This window comes from Jaculus jaculus, chromosome 2 (assembly GCF_020740685.1).
Source record: "Jaculus jaculus isolate mJacJac1 chromosome 2, mJacJac1.mat.Y.cur, whole genome shotgun sequence".
Classification (NCBI taxonomy): Eukaryota; Metazoa; Chordata; class Mammalia; order Rodentia; family Dipodidae; genus Jaculus; species Jaculus jaculus.
In genome coordinates, this window is record NC_059103.1 from 128,669,982 (window position 1) to 128,696,628 (window position 26,647).

The following is a 26,647-nucleotide window of genomic DNA, read 5'->3' on the forward strand; positions in this document are numbered from 1 at the left end:
CTTAATAAATCCAGCAATAGAAAGGGTGATTATAACATTGGATAGCACATTTCATCACATATTGATAACATTTAAAAACAAGGAACAGGGCTGGAGAGATGGCATAGCAGTAAAGGCATTTGCCTGCAAAGCCAAAGGACCCAGGTTCGATCCCCTAGCACCCACGTAAGCCAGATGCACAAGGGGGTGCATTTGTCTGGAGTTCATTTGCAGTGGCTGGAGGCCATTCTCTCTCTCTCTCTTTCTCTCTTCCCTATGTCTTTCTCTCTCTCAAACAAATAAAAAATATTAAAAACAAGGAACAAAGTGCGGAGATGAGTGTTTCTCTATAGAGAATATTACCTAGATTTTTTTTAAAATTCTAATTAAATAGCAGTGATGGGACAAATTGGAATCTATAAGACAGGTTTATATGAACATTTTTAGAAAATACTCAAATGTTATTCATAGAGATAAATCTCTTATATAGTGTGAATGTTCTTATTAAAGGATTTCTTCAAATTATTTAAATAGTTTTCTTTGTCTCAAATTGTGACAAATGCTTATTCTTATTTACTTATTAAACTGGCATTAGAATGGGGATCTACTTTGTTTCTAGGACTCTACTTTCTAGGATGAACTGAAGAAACAGGAGAACCTGTTACTGACAGAAAGAGACCCAAGTATCAAGTACATCAAAACTGAAAATTAGGCTTGGGGAGATGGCTCAGTGGATAAAGTATTTCCCATGTCAGCATGAACACCTGGGTTTCAATACTCTACACCCATATAAAATACTGGGCATGGGGATGCATGCCAATAATCCCAACTCTGGGAGGATACAGGTTTTTTTTTTGTTCAGTTAATCTAGCTGAATCAGTGAGCTCCAGATTCAGTGAGCAACCCCATTTCACAAGATAATAGGGGGACTGATTGAGGAAGACACCTAGTGTTACTCTCTCATCTCCACATGTGCACACCTGCATACAGACTTGTACTCACATACACATAAATAGGCACACACATGCACATATACCATAATCACATAAACAAGCCAAAAATCTCCTATAGATTATCATTTTGAAGTGATGTATGGTAACCCTGTAGAAAATCCTAACTAATTAAGCCACACAACTGACCCATTCGGTTATCAACCTTGTTGCTTTCCCTATTTTCCTATGGGGTGGAACAGATACAGGTTGGCTAAAGGTCAGAGTTTTGTTTAGTAGAAGGAAGCATTTCACAGACACTGTCTCCAAAATCTGGTGGCTCAAGAGACATCATCTATATGCCATGGGGCATAGCTCTGGATCTTCAATAGTTTACCTGATTGAGTTCCTGACAGTGTGCTGTTAATCTGGGGGGTCACAGAGATAAATCTCTTATGTAAGGTGAATGTTCTTATTAAAGGATTTCTTCAAAGGCCCAAAAATAATATATAATCTTTGTTTTTTTATCATGGCTGAAAGCAAGAACACACAGATCTTCTTTCAGTCAAGAGCATGCTATGGCTTCCCTTTAGAGACATACTCATGTTACCCTTGGTTTGAATTGTCTGCCATGTAAGAGAATTGGTATCTGAGAAGACCAGTTTAAAAGATAGACATAGAATATTCATTACTAAAGATTGACTACCTTTCCTTCACTAATTTATTCAGATCATCAAAGCTGTACTCTTGGATCATACTCTTGTAACACACATAGGCTTGATCAAGTGAAACTCAGCTATGATTTGAGATAATACCTTGATTTCTTCCAGACATATAAAGAGAAAAACAGCTATATATGAAAGATCTTCATTTTATAGAAATATGTGCCTTAAAGAGAATTGTTTGTTATAGATTAACTGTTGTAGTTTGATGCCATTTATATTCAAGTATTTGGACAGTGCTTAGTTAAGCTGCTTGCCTCATGCACACTGGGCATTGCCCCTTGATCTGTGGGTTGTATTTTCTCCCCAAACTTTTGTTACATGGAAAAGATGCAGAAATATTAGCTGGCATGTTAGATTCTATGTAATGAAATGGGAATTTTTAAGGCCTATTTTCTGGAGGTTTGTTACTTATGTGAAAAGCACATGGTCATTGCTCATATGCAAAGCCTCCTTGGAAAAATAATTTTGCTATAATTTAGAAGCACTTATATCCCAGTAATGGATTGCATTTTGAAAAGTACCTGGCTCTTTTGACCACAAACTGTACAGCATGAAGACAATAATGATGAATATGATTGTGGTTGAAAAATTAGCTCAGTGTATTTACAGTATGGCTCTGGACCTTAATTTCAGGCATTGTCTGGATCTTGACTTCTTGCATTGATGGTTAAAAGCTGCAATTTTATACCTTATCTTCCTAAGAAGCTCAAAATTCTATATATTCCACAGCAACACTGTCTCATAGAACTTTCTGAAATAAGAGACATGTTCTCTGTACTGTGCAAAGGGTAGCCACGAGCCACTTGCATATGCTGGTTCAATTGAAGAGTTGAAATGTTTTAGATTTAGTCTTAATTGAACATAAATTCAAGCAGTCATAGATTACTACTATCTACTATAAGGATTGCACAGTTTAATGGATGCTGTTCTATAGTGCAGCATTTCAGACTCTACCAGTGTTCCATGACCCGAGAATAAAATTGAGTTCCATTTGAGATTTTTAAGAATACAGGACAAAGAGCCTTATCATGCAAAAATATATAAATTCCCAACAATGACAAACATTGCAAATAAGAAACAAGTCCTGTTAATCTTCATATCCTCCCACTGCATTATATGATACCTCACATGCATTTCTGTTTTTATATTCTGCAGCAATGGGTGAAGGCATAGGACTGGAAATCAGGCAATATGAAATGTATTTAAAATTATATGAAAATAAAGTAATTAAAAACATGGCTGATCTGAAGCCATAAATGCAACTATGATTACTCACAGGTTTATTTCACATTAGTTAAAGCACTAATGAATAGATACATTCAAAATGCATAAATAAATATTATACATGAGCTTTCACAGTTATTCATGCTTCCTGTAACTTACAGACATAAATGTACCTCTTGAAACTCTGTAGGTATCAAAAAGGGTTCAACTCCTGTCATGGACTGTTGCTTAATTATAATGAAGCCTTGAACTTATTTATCACAAGAAGCAATAATTCTTTTACTGTTGAAAGGCATGTGTTCACAATGTTGCTTAGGTAATACTTCCTATGAATCTAGGGGTCAGGACCTTAAGATTATTAAGCAAAGGGAGCTAGGAGTGTGGCCTAGTAGTAGAGCACTTGTCCATCACACATGTGACCCTACGTTTAATGTACTTCACATAAGAAAAAATAAAAGATTATCATAGAAAGAGAATAACTGATACTGAAACATCCCCAGAGAAGTTAGCAGTGTCTATAAGCATATTTAAAATAAACTGCCATGGTCCCAAAGCCTTTAATGGAGCTGGGAGAGCTCTTTAATGCACACTATCTTGCAGTAATCGCTGTAGTTTAAAATAGATTTTAATCAAGCACCATCTGCATAATAGGCTGAACAAACAACATAGAACTCCACTTACAACTCTTATCATATCAAGTAAATATTATAAAATCTTCACCATAGAAACAGGCACATTATAGCACTTTTGTGATGGTACTGTTTCGGTAAGTGAAAATTTTGCTGTTTAAATTCATTCTCTCTTTTCTTTCTAAACTGTGCCATCTAAAATCCCCTTATGAGAATACATTCAAGTAAGCATGGAAAGCAAGTCATCTAGTTACTGCAAAATCAGCAAGGCTGTAAGATTTTGTTCATCTTACAATTGGGTTTATTATTATCACTAATAATAACAGAACATTCAATGACTCAAAACATAAATTAAAGAAAATACATATGAAGGGCTTTGCTTTCAAAATGATTCACAACTCTGGGGAACTGTGTCAGCATCACTTTGTGGAGCAAATTAATTTTTAAGAATCTTTGATTCTGACAAACAGAGCTGAGTATTAATTTTGGATGAGTTTTATAGATACTTGGTACCCTTAATGTGAAACAGTGTTTGGCTTCCATCTAGAAAAATAATTTTCTAGTGAAAAAGAGGTTGGTTTATAATTAGATGTACCTTCTAGTTTTCTTGAATCCATTTGATCTTTTCTAAGTTTTTCTGAATAGGGAGGCATGCTTATTTTTGACACTTTTGAAGGGGGAAGGGGTTTCTTTTGCCTTGTAAATAACACAGCTGCTGAGGTAGGGGCCCGATGAGCTAAATGCCAGGTGGTGAGGCTAGGTTTCACTTATTTTTATTCCATGAATTAATTAAATGTGCTCTGGCATCTAGAATATGTCTAAGAACATGTGCTCCTTGAAAATACTATATCCTAGTATTATTTAGTTGTTTGAATAAATTTTAGAAACAGCCATTTTGAATCAGGGGCTGGCTGGCTGGATTTTATTATTTCCTCTGAACTAATTTATTAAGCCTCACCTTAATGAATGGAGAATATAAATATATATAGTGCTGGGGCCTAAGGAATTCTTGGAATTATCATACCTATTACAGAAATTCTTGAGCAATTGCATAATAAATATACTATAAAAGTCAGGTTTAGAAAATATCTGACTGTCAGGACCCAATTTAAAAATTTCTGAGCCAGGTGTGGTGGCACACACCTTTAATCCCAGGACTCGGGAGGCAGAGGTAGGAGGATCACTGTGAGTTCGAGGCCATCCTGAGACTCCATAGTGAACTTCAGGTTAGTTTGGGCTAGAGTGAGACCCTACCTTGAAAAACCAAAAAAATAAAAAATAAAAATAAAATAAAAAATAAAAATTCCTGTCACATTTCTTTTTTAAATATTATTTATTTATTTATGAGAGAGAGAGAGAGAGATAAAGGTGGGGGAGAGAGAGAGAGAGAATGGGTGTGCCAGGGCCTTCAGCTACTGCAAACAAACTCCAGAGGTATGCACTACCTTGTGCACCTGGCTTACGTGGGTCCTGGGGAATTGAACCTGGGTTCTTTGGCTTATGCAGGCAAGTGCCTTAACCAGTAAGCCATCCCTCCAACCCCTCTCTCCTTCCTTCCTTCCTTCCTTCCTTCCTTCCTTCCTTCCTTCCTTCCTTCCTTCCTTCCTTTCTTTCTTTCTTTCATTTATTTATTTTTTGGTTTTTCAAGGTTGGGTCTCTCTCTGGTCCAGGCTGACCTGGAATTAACTATGTAATCTCAGGCTGGCCTTGAACTCATGGTGATCCTTCTATCTCTGCCTCCCAAGTACTGGGATTAAAGGTGTGCACCACCATGCCTGGCCTGTCCCATTTCTTGATAAAGTGGCATGACATTTGGTTCCAATAGCACTTAGTTTTATTTAATGTTTATAGAAATCTGTCTAGACCTTTTACCATACTTTAGCAGTCTCCTTGCCTATGAAACATGGCTAAAAACAAACTTTTTGTCTGAAGGCTTGTTTATTCACTGCCCTACTGACTTATTCTGTTTGCTTCAATAAAACAAACAAGCAAAAGCTCCCGTACCCCCACTCTTCTGTTCTAGTGTGGATAGTACATTCATTGAGGAACCAAGTACGAATCCTTTAAAGGCAAGGTTTAAGTGACAAGAGAGAAGTTAGGAAAGCCCTTAGGTCACTCGTCATCTTAGAGATATCGCTGTACCAGCTGTGGCACTGGGCTAAAGGGTGCAAAAGACTAAAGCCAGTGTGCATCCAAGGTGGGGTGTTCAGAGAAGGGTTTATTGCAAGCCAAGACACAAAATAATGAGGCTTTCTGTGCAAGAATTGAGTGAAAAAATTTTCCTTATAGGTACTCTCTTAGGACTTCAGGGATAGATTCTTTGGAACCCTGATACTAAGAGAAGAAACACATTCTCTTGCAGTAATTATTAAACAGTAGCCAACATTTGTAAGTACTACATGGGGTGGGGGTTAGAAAAGCTTAAGAAAAGTGGTTCTAGATTGTATTGGCTAAAATGGCCTGGATAAAACTCTTTGGAGGAATCTATTTTCAAACCATATCCAAAATATTTTCTACAAAGTTATAATTAATATCAACTTGCATTCTAAAAACAAAAAGAGAAAAATAAGACAAACTATTATAACCAATGGAATCACACTTCAAAAGACTTCATGTACTAGAAAAAGACAAGAAAGCTTGTAAAACAAATATACTTGACATGTTCATATTTTTTAAAAAAATATTTATTTATTTGAGTGATAGAGAGAATGAAAATGCATGCATGCCAGGGCCCCTTGCCATTGAAAATAAGTTCCAGATTCATGTGCCACTTTATGTATGTGGATTTTTGTGGATACTGGGGAACAGAACCTGGGTCATCAGGCTCTGCAAACAAGCACCTTTAACTGTTGAGACATTTCACCAGCCAACCATATTCACATTAAAAAAGGAAATTAAAGGCTGGAGAGATGGATTAGTGGTTAAGGTGTTTGTCAGCAAAGTATAATGACCTGGGTTTGGTTCCCTACTACTCACGTAAAGCTAGATGCAGTGGTTCATGCACTTGGAATTCATTTTCAGTGACTGGAGGCCCTGGAACTCCTATTCTCTTCCTCTCTTTCTGTCTGCTTGCAAATAAATGAATAACATTTTTTAAAAGGTAATTAAATATATGATAAAATGAAAAGCAACTTTAAATATTCAATTTGAGAAAAAAATAAATCTAGGAACATATTTATAATTAAAACTTCCAAAGCAAAATGAAACAAACAAAACAAAAAACACCTTCCATACATCATTTTGACTTTCAAATTAGTTATAACTGAATGGGAATTATGCCCTGGGAAATCAATATAGGCAAATTAATCTGAATGTAATATAGTAGGCCAGGAAGTCACAAAAAGGGGCCCGTGAAGGACAAGATTAGAAAGTCTAAACTCTATTCTCTCAGAGTTATAAAGTGACAAGTGAGAAAGGAGATGGAAGACAATATCTGAAATAATTAATGGCTAAAAGTGTCTGAGAATGACAAGGCAGGTAGATATTTGAGTTCAGATGAATGAGAAGGAACATCTATATACCACAGTGACACTGCAAGTCATCGAAAGCAAGAGATCTTAATACCAGAGACAAAGGGCAGATAGTTCACTCTCATAGAAAGACAAGGAGACACTGGATTTTATTTGTTTATTTATTTTTAATTATTTATTTGAGAGTGACAGAGAGGGAGAGAGAGACAAAGAGAGAGAGAGAAAGGGCACTCCAGGGCCTCTAGCCACTGCAAATGAACTCCAGATGCATGTGCCCTCTTGTGCATCTGGCTAACGTGGGTCCTGGGGAATAGAGCCTCAAACTGGGGTCCTTAGGCATCACAGGCAAGTGCTCAGCTGCTAAGCCATCTCTGGATTTTGAAATGCAACAGTGGAAATCAGTAATATGATACCTTCAAACTGATTGAAGGGAATTGCTGTCAATCTAGAATTCTATACCCAGTAAATGTATTTTTAAAAGTATACATGTTTGCAACATAGCTTACCAAAAACAAACAAACAAACAAACAAACAAAACCAAAAACCAAAAAACAACAACCAAAAATAATATTTTAAAGCTATACATAAAGTATTGCATTAGCAGTGATATAAATTTAAAATGGAAAGAAGGTGTTTAGATTTAAAAGTAATCCAAGAAAAGTATAAAGATAATGATTAATTCTTTTTGTGTGTGCTGAAGGTATTACTGTATGCAAACAAGTATCTTTAACTATTGAGCCCTTTCTTCAGCCACGTATGCATGTTCATATGATATGAGCAAACGTGTATGGAGGTGCATGTGTATCGCACATAACATGTGGAAACCAGAAGCTGATGTTGAGTATCTTCCTCAATCACTATCCTCCTTACTTTCTGAGACAAGGTCTCTCACTGAACCTACAGTTTACCAATTTTCCCAGCCTAGTCAGCAAGCTCCCATATATCTTTCTCTCTCCACCTTGCCAATGCTATGGTTACAGATTTTCTAGCATACCTAGCTCTTATGTGGGTACTAAGACCTGAAATCAGATCTTCATGCTTGCTCAGCAAGTATTTTGCCAAATCAACCATTCCCAGACCCAAGATATTGACTAATTTTAACTTATTTTAGGTTGTGTTCTAGAAAGAAGCCATGAAAAGAAAAAAAAAACTGTATAAAATGTAAAATTTCCTGATTTCCTGTCCTAAAATTATAAATAACAGGAGAAATAAAGAAGATGGAAAAGAAAAGTAGTATGAAACATTTGTGGGGCAAATAGAAAGTATCACAATAAGGATAGACAGATACATATATTTTAGTGTTTCTTTTAGTATAAATGCTATAACTGTTCCCGCTAAAGGGTCGAGATCATCTAACTACACTCTACTATTTAAAAGAGACATACAGAACAGAAGGATATTTTCAACAGAAAAACTGAAAAAAAAATACTATGATACTTAGTCTATAATTTACTTAAAGGAAAAACCATGCCACAAATACACTTGTAATGCCAGATACTTGAAGTGTCTGTTAAATTACAAGTACTGGATTACAGGCTTAGAGCCACAAGCTGCTGGAGTTTATGTTTCTTTGATGCTTTACTGTCTGTCTCGTTTGTGACTTAAAGCTGTCAACACAGCTTTGGAGCAATCAAAACCCTGGGTAGTGTTTATAAGGTGATAATTAATTCTGCTGGTGTATTTACAATATTTCTCTCTGTCAAAACAGAGTTATTTCATTTAATTGTTCAATTAGATAAACTGGAATCAATATGTAATTGCTTAAAGAGAGCACAGTGTTAATAGGAAAGCCTTAAAAGCTGCCTTTTTTTCTGGTTTGGAACTCAATATTCTTTTCTGGTTGGCTTGTTGGAAATGATTTCAATGGTCTATTTGACAATGCTGTTTCACATTTAACTAGAGTTCTGGCACTGCAACATCCCACAGAAATCCTACTCACAAACAAAGAAAAGAATTCTAGCTTAATCCTTAACTGAGCACTTTCATGAGATGACTTCTCCAACAGTGTAATAAATACAAGTTGAATGAGCAGATTTTGAATCAAAGGTGAACAGTAGTGTGCAGAGTTGAACAGGAGGCTGAAGTTTCTGGAGATGGAAAATACACTTGAATACTTTCTGTCAATGTCTGTGTAAACAAAAGCTAGCTTTAGGTGATAAATTCATCTTAATATACCTAAACACATATCAGTAGATCACAATACCAGCAGTATAGGAGTCCTTACCATTCAATGCTACGCCATCACTGGTAGAGAAGCATGCATGTTGTTTTAAACATGTGGATGCTGTTTGATTGGGTAGGAACCCGCAGACAAAATTTTGCAATGATCAGGAGGTTTATAGCATTGAAATACTGTATCAGAAAAAACTTAAGAATAATCCTAACATATAAAACTGTAGGAAGAGGCTACTAATTTTGCATCTAATTTTCTGTAATATCAGCAAGGAATAATGATAAAGATAAAACTCATATGCTAGTAGGAGCAGAACATTCACTTTTTCTGCCCATAATAAGTACATAACACTCCTATTTAGCAACCTGTTTGGAACCATCCATCAAGAATCCAACATTTATACCACTAGCTGCAAGTGAATTCTTGATATTCAAACTTAGACCCAGGTACTCAATGGCTATTAGGTACAATTAGAAGAATCCATATTTTCTGAAGAAAGCTGTTTTGCCTACTAAATAGCTATAGTCCAGACTTTTAGAAACACAATATATTATTTATGTAATATCAATTAGCTCTTTTTGCCTCTTCTTTATACCAGGGGATAGTGTCTTTTTGACAATAGGGAGAGGCTGTGAGGCATGATAATCAATGTTTGCTTGTGCAGCCATTCTATGATTTGTTTTTACTCTGGATGGGAAACCAGCAAACATGGAAATGATTGCTTTAAGGAGAAGTTTATATTCACAGACCCCAAGAACAGGAGGCATGGTATGCTACATGGCCATCTGGGGAGGCACCAATGTCAATGAGGGACACAGAGAAAGAGCACCAGTGTGGGACAGGGTACAGCTCATGTGTTGGCGATGTTATGGGCAGGAATGGGTGGGCCAGGCCAGGCCTGCTCAGAAAGTGGAGGACTGCATGATCTATATAAGGTCATCAAATGCTGGGCTCCTGGGCTTGGCCTAGTTGTCTATACCTGGTCCTGGGGTAAGGAAGGGAAAGGGGAGTATTATACTAACTTGGAATGTGAGGGTCTGAGCTATGTATGGTTGGCTGGTTTGTATATCAAAGGGGGCTTCAAAGGTGATTCATTTGTTGCCTCTAGAAATTACCAACCCTATAGTCTTTCTAGGATTATGATTCCCCAAATACTAGAGCATCAAGAATATAGAAATAAAACAAAAATGTCATCAATGTTGCAGTCTTGTCTGTCTAAATTCATCTATGAATCACAATTCTTTTGGATCTTTGAAAAATCACGTGGCTATTGGAAATTAACTGCATAGATCAGATCCCACAATTCTATCTTTGGCCACATGTTGACAGGTTAATTTTACCAAAACAAAATTCTCACAAATGTGAACGGAAAACTCAGTGGGTGACACATGGCTATTAGGAAGATATTTAAAAAAAAAAGGAAAGGAGAAGTATATAATACTCATTTAATAATGAGGGTCCCTCAGTCCTTTCTCTCTGGGATAAGTCTGGGAGATTCTTCACTGATAATTAGGGCAATGGAAAAAACTGTTTGGATGTTTTCAGGCAAAAGTGCACACAGTTTGGGTTTGGGCTTTTAAAAAAATATTTTAGTTTAAGTAATTAACTATTTCATTCAGCTAATTTTCTACCCTTACAGTACTTAAGATAAAATTTCCAAATGCATGGCATAAAAGAATGGCACTGGTAACAGAGTGATAGGGGTGATAACAACAGCAAGATGTTAAACAAAAGGCATGAAGCACCCAGACCTCCCTTCTATAAAAAGTCAAATATATCCTGGTTCTTCTTTCCCTCATCCTCAGTAGGAAATAGCTGGGCCAAGTGATTCCAAGAATTTCATCTTGCCATAGCATTATGTCACACATCCTGCCACACATACCAGTTTTCTTTGAACCATACAAGATGATTTCCATCCAACAATAAACTAGTCTCCTTTGACAATATGGTTTTTACATGGGTACTGTGTAATTGAACCTGGGTCAACAAGTATATGCCTTTAATCATTAAGCAATCTTTCAAATAAATAAATAAAATAGTAAAAATATTTAGGAAATGATGGTTTTTTATTATTTTTATTTTGAAAATTTTTTAAAAAATTAATGAGTTTTATAATCAACTGAAATGATGGTTTTTGAATGAGAGGTGATATGGATTTGACTTTCAATTCATGTCTCACAAAGCTTTTGGTGCCTTACTCACTATGCAGTCCATATATTTTAGGGGTGCAAAAAACTTTTATGATTAAACATATCTGTATAAAAAGGATGTAGAAAGAAATTAAAAGCCTATGGTTTAATTATTCAGTTTGTAACCTCATGCTTCATTAGCCAAGTTTTCATCCTCACCAGTGATTCTCATGGGGAAGTTATAAACTTGTGTCCCTCACTGGGCAAGGAAGGTGTAAAACAGATCCCATGGTAATGTCGCCATACCTTGGAGGTATCATCAGCCTCATCTTCATGTACTGAGCTGGAAGGGGAAGGTGTAGCAGACTTGCTTCCAGGTGGAGAGGGAGAGCTGTGGGGAACATTGTTCCCTCCCATGTTCAACCCCAGTTGAGCACTCAGCTGGGACTGGTTGATGGTGGTCAGCTGGCCATGCTGCATCATGCTGGCCTGGTGCCTGACATCTGCAGGTTGCCCTCGTGGCCTCATGGCTGCCATCTGAGGGTGGGAGCTGTACTGAGCTCCTTCTGGGTTCCGGATATCTTGCATCTAAAATAGATGAACAAAAACAATTTTTCAGAAACATTCTGATTATAAATTTTTGTTTTGTTTCATTTAAAATTTTTGGCCTTTAAAAATATTGTTTAATTAATTAATTTATTTATTTGAGAGTGACAGACAGAGAGAAAGCAGAGAGAGAAAGAGAGAATGGTCACACCAGGGCCTCCAGCCACTGCAAACAAACTCCAGATGCATGCATCACCATGTGCACCTGGCTTATGTGGGTACTGGGGAATCCAGCCTAGAACTGGGGACCTTAGGCTTCACAGGAAGGTGCCTAACCACTAAGCAATCTCTCCAGCCCAACTTTTTGTCTTCTTAAACACAGGATCTTACAAAGTAGCCCATGCTAGTTTGAGATTCAGTTTTCCTGCCTCAACCTCCCAAGTGCTGGGATTAGAGGTATATAATAACACGTCCAGCTAATGTTTTTGCTTTTATAAATCTGTACATTGCAGGATGTCCTACTGTTCTCTGTGGCAATATAATTCTAACAGTATGTTTCACCTTAAATATTAAGATATTGGGCTGAGGATATAATTCAGTGGCATAGCATGTTTTTAGTATGGGTAAAGAACATGGACTCCATTCTCAGCCCAAATACACAAAAATAGAATTTGATCATTTAGTTAACATCATGTTCCATTACTCATGGACAATTCATTACACTTATCATGCTATTGTACTGATATGTAGACATGTCATATATATATATGTATATATTTACACACATATATGTGTGTGTATTTGTATAACATATGATGCAAGTTTCAATATACTCATGTTTTAGAGCAACTATCCAAATTGTAAAATTATTAGTGGTTATAGAATTATAGCCAATCATTAAATCCTATTTAAAAAATTCTGGTTATTTAAGAAATGTTTTAGGAGTTGATATGTGACCTATTGTTCTTGGTTTAATTCTTTATAGAATAGTGCTGAACAGAATGGTCTCTTAACTATTAGGCTCAGAACACTTACAGACTGGTATTAACCAATTGATTAATTGACTATTGAAATGATTTGACTGCACAGACAGATTTGAAAGTGAAGCTCTAGAATTGCAAGGTCACCATATTAATCCATTACTCTATCTGGGTCACTGCTTTTTAGCCTTAATGAGACTCACTCTTGTATCAGGCAATGACTTTCGTCTCAGCAAGGATTAGAATTAAAAGCATTGGAGGATGAAGTGCTTAACGTTATCTGGAGGTCAAACGCATTGTGTAAAGAGGAGTATGGTGGATTTCACTTAACATTTCTCCAGATATTTCCAACTTAAAATATAATGGGGAATAGCTTGTGTGCTTAGAGATATAGCTCAGTTTTTGCACTAAGTGGGTTTGGGGAATTCACATAGGTAGAAAGTGTTCCAAACAAGAGAGCAAGAATAAAGAAAAATGGTCAAAAGGAGCATAGTGGAAGAATCTCTGGTTAAAATTCATGTAGAACTGAAAATTTTATTAGTGTTATCTGCTGCTTTGCTAAAAAAAAATCCAAGCTGGGAAGATATCTCATTGGGCAAAGTGCTTGCTGCACAAGCATGAAATTGAGGTTTGGATCTCCAGAACCTACGTAAAAATGCTGGGTGTGCACACATGTTCCCAGCACTTGGAAAGTGGGCACAGGGAATCCTTGGCTAGCTAGTCCACTGAATCAGTAGGCTTTAGGATCAGTGAGATACAATTTCTCAAAGAATAAGGTAAAGAGTAATTGAGGAAAAGTCCTGACATTGACCTCTGGTCTACCCATGCATATACATACATGTGCACATGTATCCACCCACACATAAGTTCACATACACATATGAACAGGCACTCATGCACACATGCACACACATACGCACTCGCAAATCCCACATACGTATTTAGTAATTGCCTATTTGAAATGTTATGACCTAGAAGTATTATGAAAGTCAGGTGAGGATCCAGGTCCTAGACTTTGTTTTAGTTTATTTTCTTGAGTTGATAAAGTTGTCTTCCACCAATGTTCTCTAGTCATGTCACCCAGCTAGGAGTATCCATCTGAACCTTGCATGTAGCTGTCCATGGTTCATGTATGTCCTATATTCAGGCTCTGTAACAGGTTTCCTACCATGACTCTGAGGTCTCTTATTAGGCCACTTCATCCTGTTGGCCCTTTCCCAAGCTTAAATGTCCAAATCTCTGGCCTTGTCTTGGTGAAACTTAAGTTGGCACAACAAGTTTATAGCTGCCAGATTCCTGGTCCAAACCAGTATTTTTTCAAAAAACATAAGCTATTTATCTAATCCTTTAAAGGTAATTTTCATAACTCTCCTTTCATGAGGTCTTCATGAATAGTTATTACTGTCCAATGACACACATCAGAGCTTGTGGGCTCTTAATGACACATTCTATAGAAAAGATATTTATTTAACTTTCACAGGTAGCCTGATAATTCTGCCATTTTCAGAGGAGGCCATAAAAATGAAAACTGACTTTTGAAAACACATCGAAGAGGGAATACACACTAAGTTCTTTTTCCTAGGCTTACTCTCAAGTACACTAAAACCTGTACTTTTAACATTTAAAGCAGTGTTAATTATGGACATGGACAAATGAGTGCCCATAAAGTAACACTATCCTATACAGCATAGCACTCTTTTCACAACCCCATGCCAAATAATGCACTCATTTGCACATTCAGACATATATTTATAGAACACATTTCATAGCTCTGTAAATTAAAAGTATCTGCTAGCAAAGTCATACTTTTGCTAAATTATCTTTCCAAAAATATCTAACTACTTGATATCATTGATGTCTTTTTTTCTCTTTCCCATAAATCCCTACTTACAAAGCATATACAGTTTGTAGCAAATCTACTTTGAGGTCATTTCATCTTATCTGCTCAGAAATCTTGTAGTTTTAATGTGAGGTTATTACAGGGGATGATTTCACAATTGATTTCATACAGTCCTTATAGATTGATGATGGCAATGTCTTCCTTCTCAAAGTCTAAAGCAATCTCATTTGATATTATCTATTTCTCCCTCTGTTATGCAATCTTTTAAAATGTTTTCTCATATTAGTTTGTGTTATAGGTGGCTCTGAGAAATAAAGTGTGCATTCCTTCCACTGTATTAAAGAAGTGATAGGCTTGGCCATTAATGGAGGAAGGAATTATTTAGGTAAGGTGGTGGTTAAGCAAGGACTTTTTCCCCCACAGACTCAACATTATTTCAAAATTCACATCAAAAATACTGTTAACAAAGTGCATAGCAGCTTTGATATTGCATTAAGATAGAATTTTTCTGCATGGAAAGCAGTAAGCACAAGCAAGAGATCATATTTATCCCTTTATCCCTCACCCATTCTTATGGATAGTTGAATCTTATTACCACCATGGCAATCCTGATATTGGAAGACAATTTTCTATGCTATCCTTCTTTCATAGGACCCAGTTCAGTATTATACTGACTAATGTTTAATAGGGGGGAATTAAACCAGATGGAGTTTTTGAAAATAAAATAATTAATAAGCCCAGGTAGCTAAGCAAGGGTTTTCATTACTGATTTCCTTCTAGGAAGGGATTAATTATCTACAGCTTCTTTTATTTTAAAATATTTTATTTATTTATTCGTTGATTTATTTATTCGACAGCGAAAGAGGGAGTGGGGGGAGAGAATGGGCACACCAGGGCCTCCAGCCACTGCAAATGAACTCCAGATGCGTGTGCCTCCTTGTGCAACTGGCTAACATGGGTCCTGGGGAATCAAACCTGGGTCCTTTGGCTTTGCAGGCAAACACCTTAACCACTAGGCAATCATTTCAGCCCAGCTATAGCATCTTAATGCCAAATAGACATTTTGAACTAGCCAGATATTTTTCCATTTATTACCCATATTTCAAAAATTATAGTGAATAATTCAGTCAAGGTATATACTTGGTACCATCAATTATCCTTTCTGAGCCTTCTTAACTCCTTCCCTGATTTCTTTTCTTTCCCACTCTTAAATGATTCCCTAACATTTGGTTCTGAGTCACTTTTCTTCCACCCATCTAAGATTTATCATGATGTATTCATGGAGAATGCTCTAGGACAAGGTGAAGTTCTGATGCAAATACCAGACCAAATTCTGCAACTACTTGCTAGATATTGCTGCTTGAACCTCATTCCAGCTGTAGGGGAAAACAAGGTTTTCCTTCCCAAACTTACTTTCTTCCATGCAACCAATTTTTGTTGATGCTCTGTTTATTCTCATAATTTCCCAGACATATTTGAATATTTCCTTTCCCAAACTCTACAGTTCTGTTGAGTGTAACAGAAATATCAATCTTTCCCACCTGTTTCTTCTATTTTCAGTCCATTTACCTGTTTTAGGCCTTCACTATCTCTTCCCTTCAAATAGCAGCTTTGCCAAAAACCAGAGTGTTACATAACTAATGTTCATGAGCCATGGGTTCACTCTCCAGTGGCACTGGCCTTCCAGATGAAATCCAGACTCTTGGTAATGGCTTTAAAGGTTCCAATAACCTTACTCCTGATCACTGCTTTCATGAGAGCTGCTGCTTAGCTAAAGTTAAGTCCTCTTCTTTGCTTGTGTCTCTCACCTTTGATTATTAGTTTTTTTATGCTGTTCTTTCATCATTTAATAACAATTTTCTTTGAATTTGCTGCATAATTTGCTCCATGATTTGTGTTCTTTCTGCCTAGTACTTTCATCTAGTGAGCATTAGAATTCTCCTTTGACACAGGCTTGCAACTGGCTGTTTCTCACAAACATGGTAAATGGAGATAGGTTAAGTGATCTTAGATTCTCTACCAACAAAGAACACATGAAATATATTTATTTTGTATGCATGTACTTTTCCACCATTCTATTGACATCGTTACCATCATCTTGACATATCCTAACCCTAAAGACACTTAAAAGCTTAAAACTTAGCTCTCCTATAAAGTTTCTAGAGCCTTCTTTTTCTAAGATGCCCAAACACTTTATTTACGTGGCACTATTTTTAAATTTCTCAGTCTGATGTGCATATTTTTTTCTAGAAAGTCTGCACCTTGATTAATTTATGATTAAGGTGATTTCTAATCCTCCGTGAAACTGTTTTTTATCCAGTGATATACCAAATACTCAAAATATTTTCTCCCCCCCCCCCTCTCTCATAGGTATATTGTTATGAATGAATTTAAACAAGTTTAAACAGGTTTCATGATTCTTTTTTTATTCCTCCTTAGGAAATTCATTTAGCACAAGTGAAAAAGTGGGAGGATTTTAACATCTACTTTGTTTTGTTACAGAAACTTAATTCCTCAGATACTGTCTTTATCTTGAGGAACAAGCCTCTTATATTTGGCTGTCTGACCTAGCAACTGACATAGGAGAGCATGAGTAGCTTCCCCTGGAGGTACGTATGGTCATACCTTGGGAAATGTAAGTGAAAATAAGGCATAACCTTCCAGAGTCTCCTTGAAGAAAGAAAACCACCTTCCTGTGCTCTTTTCTTCCTCCTGCTAGAAAAAATATGGGATGGTGATGTCTTGGACCTACAAGAACTGCTCTAAGGTGGTTGGAAAAGTAAGGAGGAAGGAGTTTCAGGGTCTTATTACAATGAAGTCTTACTACCCTGAGCTCTTTTTTTGTGTTTGTCTTTGCCAACTCATCATAATTGGAGTTATCTATTATATCCAGCTAATGAGAATCCAAAAGGGTACACCCTAATATAAACTCAAAAGAGCATGCATTTAATCTAGCTTATCCACCATTGTAAGCCAGGAGTCTAGATATTTCTGCATAGTAGGTATCATCACATATTTCTTGAATAATGAAGAGACAATTCATTCAGGTATAGTTGGGATTAATGATGCTATCTTCTTAGACACAGCAGTTCAGATCTTTGATCTCTTGGGAATTTTATATGCTAAACTCTAGGGCTCAAATGTATAATGTGTAATTTCAATTGTGTGGATTTCTCACTTCATTTCGAGATACATAAACTTCATGTAGTGTTTGTTAAAGATCTGTGTATCATTGACTTCCAATTTTGAGGGGCTTTAGACACTCATGTCACTATATGGGAAATACAGTCCATTTGAAAAATGAACTGACTTTCACATTCTTGAAAACCTGATTGATCTGTTTCTTTAAATATTCCATATGCTATTTGAACCCTAATTTTTTGTACTTATGGGAGTAAAATGAGTCAATTAAAATTGTAGAGAAGAATTATAATGATGAAGAGGAACTTTCATATGTGTTCTTTCAAAACCTTTTTTCAATTAATGTAATAGAAAAGTTCCATTAAAGACAATTAGGAATCCAAAGCAGACATGATGCATCCATTCTGTCAAGTCCATGTCCCATGATTCTCCCCAAATGTGGAGATAACAATCCTTCTCCTTTCCTGATCACCTAGACATGAAGAGTGCTAGGTGGAGGGTGGTGCTCAAATAGGAAACCTCAGCAGAGGATGCAGCATGTTTCAGCATGCAATTTCCTTGAATTATCTTTGAAAGGGGAAGTTGCACACCTTGAATTACCATTTTGAAATGTGAGTATTGTTTTGGTGTAACTGGAATTATGCTCCCCTACCCCAATCCTTGCCATACTGTTAGTTGTATTAGTGGCTAAGCAGTGTAGAAGCTGCACCCTGGAATGGCATAGCACACCTGAAAGGCCTGCTGTCAGTGTTCAGAGCTGTGTGTTTCACAATCCTTCTCATGTCTGCACTGCTGCTTTGAACATCAGCATTTTCCCTGTCCAACACTCAATCCTTGAAAGCTATCATTATCTCTACCTCTAGCAGACAATCTATATCAAGACAGTTGTACACATAAAACTCTAACGATGCCTTGGCTCTCTGTGCTCTGATCCAGCTGTTTGAGTGAATAGCAGTTGGTGAACAGAGTGCTACTGAGGTAGCCCCAAGGCCCTCTTTGCTAATGTGGCTCACCAGCTGCTGTTTTCTGTGGTCTATGCAGGCTGCACCTGGATGTGTGCCAGATACAGCAGGAGAACTGGAAGAATCTAGCAAGCCCTTGCATTTACCCCTGTCTGTCAGCATTTGACACCCTTCACTGTGGAGTGCTTTCCCCAGGGCCACAAGGAGACCCTACTGGCTTTGGCCATACAAGCAAGTGCTTGCTGTTAGTTCCTTTTATGTACACTATCAAACACATACCATTTTGAGCATGTAAAGAAAAACTTCTAAGCCTTGCTCTGAGTTCTTGCAGCCCTGTATGATTAATTAGGGCAGGAAGGCAAGGCTGTTTCATTTTTCTCAGGAATAATGCACTCCAGGAGTCTATGAGAAGAATGTAAATGTTGATGTTACTTAAGTCCCCAATTTGATTACATAGTTTTGCCAGGGATTCAATTAATATGTAAATGTATATACCAGAACAAATGTGTGGGTAAATTTAATGAACATATTTTATCTATTATTTTTCTAAATGCATTTCCAAGAGAGACCTTAATTATTTGTTGTCCAAACAAATTAGATAAATCATCCTAACGTGATCTCTTTGTGTGATCTATTTATCATTTAGAAATCCATAATTTATTGGAATGTTTTTGTTTGATATTGAACATTGATATTCTCATGCATAACATGCTATATTTATATATTTCATAAGTTATTTTAAAGATTAAAAAAGTGAGTTTTAAAAGTTAGGTTGATTGTTTAATGGAAAATATTTTATTTTTAAGTTTAAATTTAGATTAGCTTGAATTCAACTCTTTCTCTCTAAAAGTAAAATTGTTTTTGAAGTTAATTTTTCTAATCTTTACAACCAGTAGGGCTCATTTTCCTTTCCAGTGACCTAAAGTGGAATCTTTGTAGTTTACTGGGGTACAGAGAATTGAAAAAGCTATCATAAGAAGCAAGAACTCAGGACAGTTTACAGAATTTTACACTGAACACAGCACTCTCAGAACCACCACACCCTGGCAAGATTAAAACCTTGTTGAGAAACAAGAGTCATACCTATGTGAAACACCATGATGTTAACTCATGATGTTAACTTTCCTGCTACTTTAGATCATGATCTCTCTTTTCTCATCACCTCTTCCACAGATGCGACCCTGGTTATACGGGGGAATTAGCATGTGAAAGATAAATATCACTGAGTAGTTTTAAAAGTGATATTTAAAAAATCTCAATGGCTAAAAATCATTTCACCATTTTTTATCCTCTCTCAAAGATGAGGTGAGGAAGTATGAGACATTGGAAAGCAGTTACATCTGGGAGACGAGTATGTTCAACATTTATACAGTCCATCCCTCTCTAGAGTTCAGCTCCTATTTCTGCCATATTCAACACACCCAGAAAGGAGCATTTCATTCCTGTGTGCATGTAGTAAGATCCATATCACAAACAATTGAGAGAGCAGTCTTGTATGGCTTGTATCTGACATGCTCCCTCACAGGCTCATGTTTTGAATGCTTGATTTAGCAGGCCATGGAGGCTTTAGAAGTTGAATCTGCCTGGTAGAAGGAGTTTTCTAGGGTGGGCCTCTAAATGGTACATCTACTTTTGCTTCTGGCTTGTGATTTCTGTATCCTGTTTGCCACGATGTAAACATGTCTCTAAGGTTTACTCTGGCCACTGTGATTTCTGGCATGCTTTTTAGCCATGAAGACTGTAACCTCTGATTCTGTGAATTGAGATCATTCCTCCCTTTATCTGTTTCTGTCAGGCATAGTGATAAGACAAAATAGCTAATTCACAGTTTTGCTCTATTTTATTTCCTCTTCCTTTCTCAGAAGGAAGTGGGGTGCTGTCATGGAGGGTGTTCCGCTCAGCACATCAAGTCATCTCTCTTTCCATTGAGCTGGTATTCTAACTTTTTCAACCTTCATTCTTCACAATATTTAAACACATATTTCTTGAGTTCCTATTATGTTCCAGGCCCTGCCCTTTGTACCAAGCAAAGAGCAGTGACCAAGTAGTCTGAAACCTTTGCTCTTATGCAGCTCAGCTTCCGGGGGGTCAGGAGACACACTACAGCAGGTGAGTACCATATGTCATGTGTGATGGTGACAAGACTTGAAAAGATAGATGCAGATCCTAAAAAGAGAGCTGCCCCAACATACCTCAAAAGGGGCCCAACTGAAACTAAGGACAACTGGTGAAATAAACAAGGGTGATGTTTTCCTGTGAACCGGATACCAGCACAAAGGGGAAGGAGACCAACACAGAGAAAAATCAACTCCTACCAAATCATGGAGCCAGAGCCTCAGAGGCCCCCAACACCTCAGCACTGAAGCAGACCAAAAATGAACCCAACATGGCTCAGGGAAATTTTGCAGAAGAGGGGGCGGAAAGAATGTCAGAGTCACATGTTGGGTCATGATTTGCAGAGACATTTATCATACTAATAACTGGGGGCTAACTCCACAATGCATTTTCATTAACAAGGAGGGTCTAATGGGAGGGGGTAGATCACAGATGAGCCTAAATAATGGTACCAAACTGCCTGTATTTACTGAAAAGAATACAAATAAATTAAATTTAAAAAAAAAGATGAATAAGAGAGGAAAATGATATTGTCTTTCAAGTACTCTTACAATCACCCATCAGAAATAGCTCAAAGTATGCATAGTAGTATGAGTTATCCAAAATGATACTCCATGCTTATGTAACTTATGTAAACTTGAGAATGCAGTTGTTTTCTCATGTTTTTCACTGGCCTGTTGATGGGATATGCACAAATAGACATGTAAAGTGGAACACTGACTTCACCTCAATTTGGAGCAGGCACATTGGGTGGTGAATGGGGATATTGGATTCAGAATGGGGTATTGGAGTTCATCTGGAGTGTCTTAAATCATCAGAAACCCATGACATCAGCTTTAGAAGTACATCACAAAAAACAAAATGAACACATATTCTCCCAGCATCAAAGAACTTGCTAAGAAGAGTGTTTGTATGCTCGCATCTTAATCAGGACTTGAAGAAAGGTCTGATTTCAAATTAGCATTTCAGGGCTAGAGAGATGGCTTAGTGGTTGAGGCACTTTCTTGTGAAGCATATGGACCCAGTACCCAAGTAAGCCAGATGCACAAGGGGATACATGCATCTGGAGTTCATTTTCAGTGGCTGGAGGCCCTGGTGAGCCCATTTTTTTCTATCTGCTTCTCTCTCTCTCCCTTCCTCTAAAATAAACAAAAATATTTAAATTATCATTTTATTATGGAACTCAACCAATAATCTCTTTACTGACATAATCATAAAATATTAAAATAACATAAAACCCAGAGAGGAAAAAGCTGGAAATCTTGTCTGATTAAGCATGGTGTTAATAACTTGGGAAAATCAGTCTAGAAATATTGTAACTCTTCCAGTTCCTTTAAAGTATCTGACTCTGTAAGTGATCTTAAGCTCCTTTAAAACAATTAAAAGACTCAAATATTTGTCTGCTGAAATTTTATACCAAGTTAGATAATGGGCTGAATATAGTTATATACAGTCTCTATATTTCTGGGTGTATTTAATTTAGTTAATGTTAACATTACTCATTCATTTATGCCTTTATACATGTTGAGTCATATAAGGTCAAGGTCTTAAAACCAATCATAAAAACTACTGACTGCTATTCATGCTAATATAATAACCCTTTCTTTAAAACAACTGCCAATAAATTTCATTATAAGAAGTTATTAAAAGGGTTAAAAACCTATTAAATGTCAAAGAATTTGCTTGACTCAAACTTCTAATAAAGCAAAGAGAATAGGCTTTCTTTCTGAATTATTTAAATCTTTACTGACTGTGCATTGAACCATGAAATTAGAAAAGTGTTATTAGAAGTGTTCTCTGGTTTTTATAAAAGTTGGAGCCCAGAATGTATCAAGCCATAGTCTTTAACAAGACTAGTCAAAGCAGTAGGTTTTAATCCTAAATACATGGCTTCTACTGATATAAAGGTCATAATTAAAACTCTACCCTGTAACTTGGTGATAATAAAATTATTATTATAGAAGCACACATATTCATTTATAGTATGGGAACTTCATATTTTGATTTTAATTTGGACAAATACCTTCATATTTTGAGCATTTAGTGTCCACTAGAAGAGACCCTCTCAATCAATAATTAGGTTTTAATAGTGGCTAATTTTAAATTCATGTTAATTTGAATTATCCATAATTTAGATATTTAACACCTATGAAGTTTATATTGAAATTAGAGAACTATGGTCTAAACAGTTAAATAAAAACTAATAATCCTGTATGATAATAATCCAGTGAGGGAGTTGGCAAAAAATAAATTTGGTATCCAGTATTAATAAGATAGTAAATATATCTTATACTATTAAAATCTATTTGTTCAGTGAACTACACTTAGCACATCTAATTTAAATTGGTGTGTACCCAACAAACAGATAATTTCTACTGAAAGTGTCCTTACTGGCTTATTCACAGCCTTCAGTAATTATGGTTGTAAGTCCTTTTAGTAATACTACCTAATACTTACTGCTCTTTCTTGTACAGCAAACACAGTGCTCAATGTTTATATGCACTGCCCAACAGAGCCCTATAATAACCAAGAGTGGCCATCCCCATTGTCAGTGCTGCAGTACTGTGGGGACCAACAGCTCAAAGAAGCCATTCTGATGTTTTTCACTAAGTAGGTCAGCTGGAATTTGTCACAGGCCTAATGAACATCAGGAATATCTAACTGTATAAGTCAAATAACTGACAGGCATGCTCTGATGGTGAGACCATCAGCAGTCTCATAGACTGAGGCTTGCTTACTTGCAGAAGAGATATTGGGAAGGAATTGGATCTGGAGAGCTGAAACTTAGTCAATGCATCAGTCCCCTGATAGAGTCATAGTACTAGGATAGCATGATTTGGGGCTGGTGAAGAGAAGTCAGTGGTAAGTATCCAGAAAAAGCGTGTCATTATAGATTTGTTCTGTGGCTATAGTCCAACCCTGTAATCCTTTTACTCTGCTTGCCTGGCTGCCTTGATGTGAGCTGCTCAATTCTGCCACATCTTCCCCCTGTGACAGACTGATACCTCTAAAACTATGAACAAAGAGAAATCTTTCCTCCCTTAACTTGTGTTCTTAAGTATTTGATCACAGGGTAACAAAAGTAAGTCACACAGGTGGCATTGGAAACTTAGCAGAAAAGAACACTTTTCTCTGTATGTTCCATTCAATTAGCATGACTTTCTTTTAGATTTAGTCATCATGTATTACCTCCCCATCTCATTTAAGAAGGTCGAGAAGGCTGAAGAGATGGCTCAGCATTGAAGGCACTTGTCTGCAAAGCTTAAGGATCCCAGTTTGACTCCACAGTACCCACAAAAACCCAGAGGCACAAGGTGGCCCAGGTGTCTGAAGTTTGTTTCCTGGGGCTACAGTCCCTAGCATAGCCAGTCTCTCTCACTTTCTCTTTTTGTTTTTAAATAAATAAAATATTAATTTTTTTTAAAAAAGAAGGTACTAGAGAGGAAGAAGCTAAGCAGCTTTCAACTTTAGACACAAGAAAGCCTAGAAGCACCATTTTTGTGTTCCTGTGTGTTGTTTGAATTGTCTGCAATTGGATTCACTACAGAAGGGGATGAATATAAATGTTGACTATCAGGACTCTTAATATGGTCCCTGCCATTACATGGATGCTACCTCAGAAGATAAGTTCCATTAAGTTACTAGTCTAGATACCATGATTTTAGAAATGAGTCCAGGTCTTCCCAGGAAGAGGTGTCTTTCCTGACTTAAAAAATTTAGTATCCTAGGGTTTCTTTTGATTCTTGTAGAAGATTGTTTTACAATTCCTCTTCTTACTTTTTTGTTTCAATAAAGTACTTGATTTTAAATACAACAATATACACATATCATTTTTAATATATCTTGATTTTACAAACATAAATTCTCATCACCATCATTTTTCAGTTTAAGGGCTATGGAATATAGTAGGTCAATTATTTGCTGATATGTGGGAGCACCCATTTTATTAAATATATTTCTAGGTTTTAAATTGCTATGCAGCAAGGAAATGAAGAAAAAAGACAAAAAGGGAAACATAAGCCAGTCAGCCATGAAAAGCTTGATTAGACTCTTAATTTATATTTAACTTACCATGGAAAATTTTTTCATCAAAGCAATATTCAATTTGTTATTTTACTATTTTTCATAAATTATCTTAATAGCATTGACATTTTTTAACAAAAAAGACTTATTATTACCTTATATAAACCTAAAGTCTAGTTGAAGTTAAAGCACATGTTCTCTTAACAGAATTACTTAATAACACCATGAACTGCTAGATTTTACAGCACTTAGTCATGTAGAAACTGTCACAGGCAAACATTCATTGACATATTTAGCCAACAATACTTCAGCAGTAAAGTCCAACAGGTGCAGAGTTCAAGCCATGAAAAGCATCAGTTACTTTGGGAAATCTATAATTATAAGACTGATCAGCCCCAACCATTTCAAACCCATGGAAATAAGAGTTGAAGTAATATTTGTTATGAAAACTTAATTGTAACAAGTGAACCAGTAGAGCCACTATTCTACTGAACTTCCTTGTGGACCCACATTGTTGTATTTTCTATTCATTTATTGAGCAATGGCATGAGGCAAGCTTAACTTTAATATTTCCTAAACTGCCTCTTGAAAAATGTTAATTGACAGAAGAGTTATCAAGAATAGAATTAGTCTTGGGCTGGAGAAATGGCTTAGTGGTAAAGCGCTTGCCTGTGAAGCCTAAGGACCCTAGTTCGAGGCTCGATTCCCCAGGACCCATGTTAGCCAGATACACAAGGGGGCGCACATGTCTGGAGTTCATTTGCAGTGGCTGGAAGCCCTGGTATGCCCATTCTCTATCTCTCACTCTCTTTCTCTGTCACTCTCAAATAAATAAAAATGAAGCAAACAAAAAAAAATTAAAAAAAGAATAGAATTAGAGTCTTAATAATTGGCCATGTATATGTTGATACATGCCAAGTCTGCTATGCCTTTTTCTCGGATAATAAAATAATTCAAAACCCAATATCAAATCAAATGGCTTTTAAAAGAATGTTAAGTATCTGTGCTACTGCAAGGCAAGGCATTTTCTTGTAAGTTATGAAAAATGTACTTTGCTCATGGGTAAAATGTGGTTTAATGATATGGAAATAAGTTCACAGTTCCTCTGTATTGTATTTAGAATTTTGTGTCTAAAACATATTTAATATCTCTAGCATAATTGTATGACCACAAGATGACAGCTTCAACAAATGGGAAAAATCTCAATTACATCATTCAACCAAAGGAAAAAAGAGAAACTCAGATCATTAAAGTTTAGAGCCTATTATAAGGGAACAAGAAAGTATATCTACCCAGCAGTTTTTAAATTTAAAACCATCTGATCATTTTTCTGCATCTATCCCTATAAAAACTAATAGAATTTTCAAGTAACTATTTATTTTCTGATGAAAAATAAATGCTTTTCAAGACAAAAGACATAACTTTTTGAAATGGTACATAATATTTGACTTTTCATAGGTCAGGAATATGTGGTTATTTTTTAAGCTTACATTCCTTCCGTCCTTTTCTCCATGCTTTGTGTCTGATGCCCAAGGTGCAGCCTGGATTTAGAGGGTATAGAGGATTCAGTCTCACTTAGATGAAGTCTCCTTAGAGACATTTTCCTTGGCAGGCTTGTCAACAGACCCATTCTTGCCATCTCAGGCACTCTTTGTGGCATAATCACAATCTACAGTCATTTCAGACAAGGCTCTGTAAACTTTAACATACACATGAACTTCTTTGGGATTCTCTTAAAATGTGATTCTGATCATCAAGTCCAGGAAGGGGTCTGGAGTCACC

General features: G+C 36.5%; 1 protein-coding gene across 2 annotated transcripts in view; it reads right to left on the reverse strand.

Annotated features, from left to right (window-relative positions):
• Tox (thymocyte selection associated high mobility group box) overlaps positions 1 to 26,647 on the reverse strand; it is a 319,367-nt gene that overhangs the window by 39,515 nt on the left and 253,205 nt on the right. For both annotated transcript variants that reach the window (XM_045144132.1, XM_004653334.3), the window contains exon 4: positions 11,565 to 11,846. In XM_045144132.1, coding sequence (XP_045000067.1) covers positions 11,565 to 11,846 — 282 coding nt within the window. The remainder of the gene's footprint in view (positions 1 to 11,564; positions 11,847 to 26,647) is intronic.